Source organism: Aureococcus anophagefferens (genome assembly GCF_000186865.1).
Source record: "Aureococcus anophagefferens unplaced genomic scaffold AURANscaffold_73, whole genome shotgun sequence".
Taxonomy (NCBI): domain Eukaryota; class Pelagophyceae; order Pelagomonadales; family Pelagomonadaceae; genus Aureococcus; species Aureococcus anophagefferens.
The window spans coordinates 85660-95500 of NW_008705624.1; the positions used below are offsets into that span (position 1 = coordinate 85660).

The window sequence follows — 9841 nt, forward strand, 5'->3', positions numbered from 1 at the left end:
GAGAGGAAGATGACCACGAGGATGCTCCAGCCGGAGAGCGCGGCGACGGCCTACCAAGCGTGACGGTAACGATTTCTCATTGTTTCCCACCCAAAATCTCTCGAACATCATCACGGCCACAGGACGCTGGCGACGGCGTTGTCGAAGGGGTCGACGTAGGGCTGGAAGAGCTGGACCAGGGTCATCGCCGCGAGCGCGACGAAGAAGGAGATCGCGAGCTGGCCGAGGCTCCCGGGCTCGGCGACGAGGCTCAGGACGGCCGTCAGCGCGAGGCGCCGCGCGCACTCGACGACCTCCCAGTACATCATGCGCGGCTCGTACATGCGCCAGAGGAACTGGACGTGCGCCACGGTCTCGTCCTTCTCGCGCCGGCGCCGCGCGGCCGCGGCCGCGAGGCCCGGCGGCGCGATGCGGTCCCGGTTGGCGTAGAGCAAGCACAGGTAGGTCAGCGGGATGCCCACGGGGTAGCACGCGACCATGAGCGCCGCGTAGACGCGGTAGGCGCCGTAGCGCGCCCCCGCGCATTCCACCGCGTAGTTCGAGATGACCATGAAGGACCGGTCCCGCTCGCCGTCGCCGTAGGCGAACGTCTTGCAGTTGAAGTAGCCGAGGACGAGCGTCGACCTACGCGTTGCGCTCTCTCCCTCTCTCGACGCGCGTCGCGGGACGCCGGCGTCGACGTCGACGGGAAGACGCAGTAGGACAGCAGGAGCGCGAGCGTCGAGCCGCCGGCGCCGAACGCCGCGCGGCTGCCGCCGGCCGCGAGCCCGCCGGCGGCGAAGGGCCAGAGCGTCGCGACGACGAGCCGCGTGAAGAAGCCCGCGTGCTGCAGGCACTGGAAGGGCACGAGCTTGTCGAAGGCGAGGCCCGACGCGGAGAGCGCGTGCATGGCCTTGAGCGCCGACGGCGGGTACGCGACGCCCAGGTTCGCGGGGAACTCGGAGGAGATCTGGAAGAAGCACATGAGGAGCTTGAACTTCGTGCCGAGGCTCGAGCCGCCCTCGTCGCCCGTGTCCTCGATGGCGCCCTCGAGCTCGCCGCCGGACTTGACCAGGTTCTCGAAGAGCAGGGACGCCGCGCGCGCGCCAGCGTCCCAGCGGTCGACGAGGTGCGCCGCGAACGCGGACCCGGCGCCCCTGCGCGCGCGCAGGCCGGCGACGACCGCGAGGACCAGGACGCCGGCCGCGACCACGACGACCGCCGCGTAGACGGCGGCGTAGAGCGTCGCCTTCGTGGACCCCTCGCACTCGACGCACGCGTCGTCGTCCGCCGCGGACGAGTAGCGCCCGGCCTCGCAGGTGTCGCACAGCGCGCCCGCGGCGCCGCGCTCGCAGTAGGGCTCGGACCCGTTGCCGTAGCCGCCGGGGCACCGCGCGCTGCCCCGCGGGCACGCGTAGACGTCCGTCGCCGCCGCCGACGCGCGCCAGTAGCCCGCGTCCACCGCGAGCGTCGCGAGCTCGGACCCCTCGGCGTCGCAGTCGCCGTGGTTCGGGCAGCCGCGGCAGTCGTCGCCGTGCATGTAGTAGCCGGCCTCGCAGAGGTCGCAGCGGTCGCGGCCCGTGGACGCCGTCGTCGCGCCCTCGGGGCAGACGAAGCAGCGGTGCATGGCCGCGTACCAGTAGTAGCCCACGGCGCACTCGTCGCAGAGCGCGGCGCCGTCCAGCGAGTTCTCGCCGTTGGCGACGTCGCAGGCGTCGCAGGGCTTCGCGTTGCCCGTGCCTGCGTGGAACTCAACCCGTGAGCCGGGACGAGTCGTTTTCTCTCGTCGGGTTCCCGAAGCACGGCCGAAGAGTCTGGTCCGAAGACGCGCGCATCGAAGTCGGGTCGAAGATTCGGGTTCCGCGCGGGCCCGCGCCGTTCTTCGCGTAGCCAGCGGCGCACGTCGCGCAGGCGTAGCGGCTCGTCGTGTCGTTCCAGGCGTACTCGCTCCCGCTGGCGCACTCGCCGTCCTCGCAGGCGGCCCCGTCGAAGGGCGCGTCGCAGGCGCAGGTGCCGTTGCCCAGGATGCCGTCGTCGCACGCGCCGCGGACGCCGCAGCTGAGCGACGCCGCGGGCTCCGCGCGCGACCCGCCGCCGGGGCAGGGCTCGCAATCGAAGCCGTGGAAGTTGTCCGAGCAGAGGCCGCACTGGTCGCCCTCGAAGCCGACGAGGCACTCGCAGGCCGGCGCGGGCGACGTCCAGTCCCGGCAGAGGCCGTTGCCGTTGCACGTCATGTCCTGGACGCAGTGGGCCCGGTAGCCGACCGACGGCGCGCCCGTGAACGTGCCCAGGACGACGTCGACGTCGCCGTCGCCGTCTAAATCTCCGAAGCTCGCCGACGCCCACGAGTCCGTCGTGCGCTCGAACGATGACGCCGCGTCCTCGACCCACCCCGCCGTCGCGTCGGCCGCGTCCGCGGCGTCGCCGACCCAGAACGTGCCGCCGGAGCCGCCGACGATGAGCTCCACCGTGCCGTCGTAGTCCAAATCCTCGAAGACCGGGTGGCAGTCCTCCGTGCCCGCCAAATCGTAGAACGACGCGTTGTGCGCGAGGACGAGCGGCCCGTCGAGCGGGGAGCCGCCGCCGTCGTTGCGGTACGTGCGCACCTCGCAGCCGTTGTAGCCGACGACGACGTCCACGTCGCCGTCGCCGTCGACGTCGGACGCCGCCGCGGACGCCTGGAGGTACGCGGTGTCGTCGGCGTCGCCGGTCCAGCTCGAGTTGAGGATCCTCGCGGGCGCCGCGAACGTGCCGTCGCCGAGGTTCAGGGCCACGTGCACGTAGCCAAAGTCGGAGCCGAGGACGAGGTCCGCGAGGCCGTCGAGGTCGACGTCGTAGGCCGACGGCCAGAAGAAGCAGATGCCGGCGTTGTGGAGTTCCGTCTGGTTGAACCGCGCGAAGGGCGCCGTGCCGGGCGCGTCGAAGTCGAAGGACGCGACGGCCGCCGAGCCCAGGTTCTCGTAGTAGAGGAGCCCGACGACGACGTCGTCGCCCTCGCTGTCGTCGTAGGCGCAGGACCCGTCGCCCGACGACGACGACGAGTCGCCACCCGAGCCGCCGCCCGAGTCGCCGCCCGAGTCGCCGCCCTGACCGCCGGAGGACTCGTCGCCGCCGGACGAGGCGTCGCCGCCGGAGGAGGCGTCGCCGCCGGAAGAGGCGTCGCCGCCGGAGGAATCGTCGCCGCCGGACGAGGCGTCGCCGCCGGACGAGGCGTCGCCGCCGGACGAGGCGTCGCCGGGCCCCGCCAGGCGGCGCCGGCGGCCGCCCGTGGTGGAGCCCGTGGTCCCCGAGCCCGTCGAGTAGGTGGCCATGCGGCGGCCGACGACGAGGTCGAGGTCCGCGTCGCCGTCGACGTCGACGAGGGCCGGTCGGATGATGTTCCCGTCCGTCGCGAAGGCGGAGAAGGGGCTGCCCGCGCTCGTCCGCGGCTCGAAGACGGCGTCGCCGCGGCGGAGCGGCTCGAGCTCGAGCCGCTGGACGCCCCAGTCGCCGTCGCCGTCGCTGTAGCCGACGAGGACGTCCGTCAGCCCGTCGCCGTCGACGTCGCCGACGGCCGACGCCGTCTCGTAGCCCGAGCCCGCGTTGAAGCCGTACGTCGGGTTCAGCGCGTCCGACTGGAGCGCCCACTTGCTCGCCGTCGGCCCGCCGCCGTTGTCGTAGAACGCCAGCCCCCCGGAGAAGCCGCCGAGGAGGAAGTCGAGGTCCCCGTCGCCGTCGAAGTCGTGGAAGGACGCGTGCTGCTTCATGTCCGCGAGGCCGGAGTCGAGGTCCTTGAGCGCCTTGCGGACCTCCTCGTAGGCGCCCGTCTCCGCGTAGGCGAGCGCCGTGAGGTTGGCCGGGGCGGCGTAGGCGACGGCGAAGAGGGACAGCTCCCAGCCGTCGCCGACGTCGCAGACCATGAGGAGCTCGAAGGCGCCGTCGCCGTCGACGAGCTCGCCCGCGGCGATCTTCGTCGTGTCGTCGCAGTACGCGCCCGCGGCGAGCACCTCGAAGACGGGGCCGTAGGTCGCGTTGCCCAGGTTCTCCACGACGACGACGCTCCCCGTGGGCGACGCGGCGAGCAGGTCGGCGTCGCCGTCGCCGTCGACGTCCCAGGTCGCCGGGCACACGACCTCGCCGTCGGCCCACGGCGCGAGGTCGACGAAGACCTCGCGCGGGCGGGCGGCCGTGGCGTCGTAGATGAGGCGCACGCCGTCCGTGTCCCCGAGGAACACCTCGTCGCGCCCGTCGCCGTCGACGTCCGCCACGGCCGGCTGGGGCGCGTCCTGGGACGCCCGCGCGTCGACATCGAGCGCGCCGGCGTCCGCGAAGATGCGGTAGTTGCCCCAGCAGGCGCCCTCCTCGAAGACGTCGCGGTCGTCGAGGACGCACTGCTCGACGAACGCCGTGGCGTAGTTCATCGCCAGGGTGGCGAGGGCCTTCCAGCAGCCCGCCGGCGCCATAATTTCGTGGCCCGCCTTGCCGTGCCACGGAACTTACACCGCACATGCACGGAAACATTAGCACCCGGCGACGCCGCAGCCGCAGCCCCCGCCGAAGCCGCCCAACATGCCGTCGTTCGCGGCCTGGATCATGGCGCGGATCTGCGCCGTCGTCATCTCGCCGACCTGCGCCGGCGGCAGCTGCCGCCCGCGCGGCCGCCGGGCGAAGCCGCCGGGGACCGCGAGCTGGCTCTGCTGCATCGCGGCGCGGACCTGGGGCTTCGCGAAGCCGCCCACGATGGTCGCGGCGGCGGGGGGCGCGGCGACGACGGCTTGCTTCGCGTCGCGGCGCCGCTGCGCGTCGAGGCGGTTGCGCCGCGCGATGGTCCGCGGCGACTCGCGGCTCGCCGGCACGTCGAGCGCGCCGCCCGCGACGGCCAGGGGCTGTCTCTGGTGGTCGAGCGCGGGGAGGAAGCGGTCGACGCGCCGCTCCGCGGCGTCCGCGCGCGCGCGCGCGAGCGCGCCGCCGGCCGCGGCGTTCGCCGGCCGCGTCCAGGACGTCTCGCCGGTGCGCGCGTTCTGGAAGTAGGGCCAGCCCGACGACTCGTCCATCTGCTCCTCCCACCCGTCCGGGAGCGGCGGGATCGGCCGGACGAGCCCGACCCCGACGGACGCGACATCGTTGTACCCGACGTAGCGCACCTTCACGAAGGCGTGGTCCGCGGAGATCACGACGGCGTCGTAGAACTTGCGCTCGACCTCGTAGAACGCCAGGACCTTGCGCCCCACGCGGAAGGAGGCGGGCGCCGCCCGCGTCATGACCGGGCGGCGTTCGGGTCGATCATCTCAATAGACCGGGCTGCTACATGTAGGCTAGGCTGCACGGTAAAGGAAAGATAGCGCGACTGAAGTAAACTAAAGTTTGAGCCAAAGAGCCCGACGACTTCACCGATCGAGGTGCGGCTGGTCGCCTCGCCCGGCGCCCGGCATGTATCCCGGTTATGCGCCGCCCCCCGGGGGCGGCGGCGGCGGGGCCTTCGTGCGGCAGTGGCCCAGCGAGGCGCCGCCGGGCGGTCCGGCGCCGGCGGGATTCCCGGCGCCCCTGCCCGGCTGGCCGCCGGCGGCGTCGGGGCTGCCCCGACCGCCGGGGGGGCTGGCCCCCGGGCGGGGCGGGGGCGGCCAGATGGGCGGCGGCCAGATGGGCGGCGGCCAGGTGGGCGGCGGCCTGCGGGGCCCGACGCCCCTGGCGCCGCCCTACGCGCCCGGCCTCGGCGGCTGGGAGCCGGGCCGCGGCGACCCGGCGCCGCGCGACGGCGGCGCGTGCGCCGTCTTCTGGGACCTCGCGGGCTGCCGGCCCGCGGGCCCGGACAGCGGGCGCTGCGCGAAGCGGAGCATCGCGGCGCTCTACGGGCGCATCGACGTCGCGCGGGCCTACGGCGACCGCGCGTCCGTCCACGGCGGCGTCCGCGCGGGGCTCCAGAACAGCGGCGTGCAGCTCGTCGACACGGGCGCGCACAGCAACGACCGCAGCCCCATCCTCATCGACATGTTCGACTACGCGCTGGGCCGCCCGGCGCCGGCGACGGTCGTGCTCCTCTTAGGGGGCCTCCCGCGCGAGCGGTTCGGCCTCGCGCTGCGGCGCCTCGCGGAGCGGGGCTACCGCGTCGTCCTCGTGCGCCCGGCCGACTCGCCGGCGACGGCCTTCGACGGCGCCTGCCACGCGTCCCACGACTGGGCCCAGATCCGCCCGTCCGACGAGGCGGACGTCGTCGCCATGTGCTTCAAGTGCGGCTGGCGCAACTGCCGCCGCGTGCACCCGCGGCGCTGCGCGGCGACGGTCTGCTGCGCCAAGTGCGGCCAGACGAGCCACGACACGCGCTACCACGCCGAGTTCCAGCAGTACGTGTCGCGCCGCGCGTCCGACGGCGCCGCCAAGGCGCCGGCGCCGCGCGCCGCGCCCGACTACGCGGGCGCCTACGACGGCACGGCCTACGACTACCAGGAGGCCTACGAGTCCGCGGCCTACGACGGCGCCGGGACCCGCCGCCTCGGCGCCAACGCGCGCGCCTTCGCGCCGACGCCGGGCGTCGCCGCGCTCACGGCCGCGCTCGACGCCGCGGGGCCCCGGCCGGCCGACGCCGCGCCGCCGGAGGCCGCCGTCGCGGACATGGTGCGCAGCCTCGACCTCGCGGGCCTCGACGCGCCGCCGGCCGGCGCGCCGCGCCTCGACTACGCGCGCGGCGGCGCCGACGAGGAGGACAGCACGGAGATCATGCGCGCGATCGCCGCGCTCTCGCCCCTCGAGGAGGACCCGAGCCCGGCCGGCTCGACGCTCCTCGTCCCCAGCGCCGTGTGACCCCGCCCGGCGCCGCCCGGCGCCGCGCGGACCGCCGCGCCGGCGCGGCGCGCGCGCCCCCCGAAACTTGTCCGCGGCCCGCCCCCCCGTCCGCGCGGGGCCGGCCCCCCTGTTCGCGAGCCCCGTCTCTCTCTTCCCCCCGCCCGTGCGACGCATCCTCTCGCCACCATGTCGGCACCTCTTCGCTTCGAATTCGCCTCTCTCTGGCTCCGCGGCGTCCCTCGACGCCGCGCGCGGCGTCCCTCGACGCCGCCGTTTTCACCAGGCCTCTTTTGCCGCCCTTACCAAGACTTCTCGCCTCGTTAGTCGTCGGGCGCGACCTCCGCCGCGTCGCTGAACAGGTCCGCGATGGGGTCCACGTGGGAGAGCTCGTCGTAGAGCGTGTTCTCGTAGGGCTGCCGCGGGAGGGACGGCTCGGGCCCGTCGGGGAGCTTGGACCGCGCGCGCTCCTCGGCGCGGAAGTCGCGGGGCGGCGGCCGCGGCGGGAGCGCGTACTTGGCCGCCATGTCCGCGCGGTCCGCGCGGTTCCGCGCGTGGCGCTCGCGCTTCGCCGCCTCCGGGTCGACGGCGCGCGCGGCCGCGGCGCGCGCGTTTTCGGCGTCGGCGTCCGCCGCCTCGCCGCCCGCGGGGCGCGCCGCCTCGCCGCTCGGGCGGCGCGCCGGCGCCTCGGAGACCCGGGAGAACCAGGCGCCGGCGCGCGCCGCGTAGTCCTCGGCCGCGACGCGAGCGTCCGTCGCGTACATGCCCGCGTCCGTCGCGATCTCGCCCGCGGCGGCCCACCAGCTGTCGTCGTCCGCGCCCTTTTTTGTGGTTGTGGTCGCGGCGGTGGTGGTTGGTGACGCGGTGGCGTTGCTCTGCCAAAACGACGACGACGATTGGCTCTCCGAGCTCGCGGACGAGAACCAGGAGCTCTGCGTCTGCTCCTCGGCTTCGTAGGGCACCTCGACGAGCCGGTGCGTCTTCGTACAGTACTCGAGCCGCGTCGGCATGGTCGGTCAGAGGAAATTACCGCAGGCCCCACTTGCCATCAAAAAATTTTCCTGCTTCTCCAATTGCATCAATCAAGCCGTCTCGCCGAGGGCAAATTTTCGGTGTTACAGGGCACTTTTAAAACTTCTTCAGACGGCGCGAAGCGCCGTCAGGGGCGCCGCGGAGCGGCGCGAGGGGGGCGCAGGGATTACAAAAGGATCAGAGGGGTGTCTGCGGCAGCCTACGCATCGTGGCTACCACCGAAAACATCCCAAAAAGGGGCTAAACATGGGCTAAAATCTCGTTTTAAATGGCAAAAAATCGCCGTGCCTGAAAACTAACCGCCGCGAGGCGGCGTTGGGTCCGCCCGACGATAGACAGAACGCGTGGTCGGCAGGCGAGGCTCAGATGCCCATGGCCCAGGCCGCGGAGCGGCCACCGGTCGATTCAGGGCTGACGCGCGCTCGGGTACCGCGTGGCCGTCGTGCAGCACCACTACGCTGTAGAGGTGCTCCGCGTCGACGGACCTGCCTCCAGAACGAAGATGCGGTGATCATTCGACGCGAAACGTTTCTATCAATGCCCGAACGTCTCGTTTTGAGGCGTTTTGAGCCCCGAATTGGGTCCAAGTCGTCGTCGTCGCACCAGAAAACCAAGCTGACGCCGTCCGATGACGTTCCAAGTCCGACCGTCGGCCTCAGATGCGCCAACAACGTCAGGTCCAGCAAAGGTAGCTCGCGCCTCTCATCCGCTCGGAGAGGCTCACGCCCTGTAAATGTGGCTCGCCGCGCCGACACTCGGCGGCTACCTGCCCCAGAGTTTGGGCGCCGAGCGCTGGCTGCATCTATGGGCGACCCTCTGATTTGCACGCCGAGACCAGCAGCACCTCGGATGCGCTCACGTTTCAGCCGCTCGGCGCAGCGTCGCGCACCCGTTTTGAGCCAGCGCGCGTCGGTCGTCGCAGGCAGCTGCAGCGATCACCGCACGGCGTACGCCATATACCACCCAGAGGGCGCCGCGCGCGGGTCCCAGTAGTCGCCGCGCGGCTTGGAGCACGTCGAACGGCAGGGCGCTTTGGGGCGCCAATTATGGCCGTTTTTCAGGCCAGTGTAGGCTACGAATTTCGCCTTCGCGCCTGGAAAAAAGCGCAGCGCATCATCCGACCGACACCTGGGGCTGGTCGGAAGCGCTGTTCGGGCCCGAGGCAGCTCACACACACGCTCAAGACGCCGCGTACATCGTCTAGAGTGCCTCTAGAGTGACGCAAACCCTTTGTCCGATGTCGACAGGCTCTAGACAGCCTGCCTCGCCGAGGCCGTCGTCCGCGCGCGCGACCGCCGAGCCAGACGCACGCCCGTCTGCCGTCCTCCACCAGGTGCTTGGGGCCTCCACGCATCCCCGGGCTCGGGTTCGGGTTCGGGTCTTTCGTCAAGTCAGGGGCGCCCGGGTACCGGGGCGCCAGTTCGGGCTAACATGCAGCAAGGGCAAGGGGGCGGCTATGGGGGCCAGGGCTACGGGCAACAAGGGCAGTATTCGCAGCAGGGAGGGGGCCAGGGCCAACAGTCGTACCAACAGGGGAATTACGCGCAGGGCTATGGCGGCCAAGGCGGCTACGGCCAGCAGGGCTACGGCGGCTACGGCCAGCAGCAGTACGGCCAGCAGCAGGGCTACGGCGGCTACGCGCTCGCCCGCGTCCTCGCGCGTCCCGCCCCCCGCCCCCTCCCCGCGCCGCGCCGCGCCCGCCCGCCGCCCGCCCGCGCCGCGACGCGCGCGCGCTCGCAGGGCGGCCAGCAGCAGGGCGGCTACGGCGGCCAGGGCTACGGCGGCTACGGCCAGGGCTACGGCCAGCAGGGCGGCTACGGCCAGGGCGGCTACGGCCAGGGCGGCTACGGCCAGGGCGGCTACGGGGGCGGCGGCGGCGGCTGGGGCGGCGGCCAGGGCCCGGGCCGGACGCACCCCATCGGCGTGAACCCCATGGCCGGCGGCGCGGGCGGCAACACGTCGCTCATGCCCGGGGACTGGATCTGCGAGGTCTGCGAGAACAACAACTTCGCGCGGCGCCGCGAGTGCCGGCGCTGCGGCACGCCGCGGTCGAACACGTCGACGACGATCGACG

The 9841-nt window shown here is 73.0% G+C and overlaps 1 protein-coding gene across 1 annotated transcript; it reads left to right on the forward strand.

Moving 5' to 3' along the window:
- Window positions 1-5583: 5583 nt before the first annotated feature.
- Window positions 5584-6756, forward strand: AURANDRAFT_68209 (hypothetical protein; the record flags this gene model as incomplete). The annotated part of the gene is made up of 1 exon (XM_009043837.1): window positions 5584-6756. The coding sequence occupies one exon, from the start codon at window positions 5584-5586 to the stop codon at window positions 6754-6756; it is 1173 nt and encodes a 390-aa protein (XP_009042085.1).
- Window positions 6757-9841: the final 3085 nt, after the last annotated feature.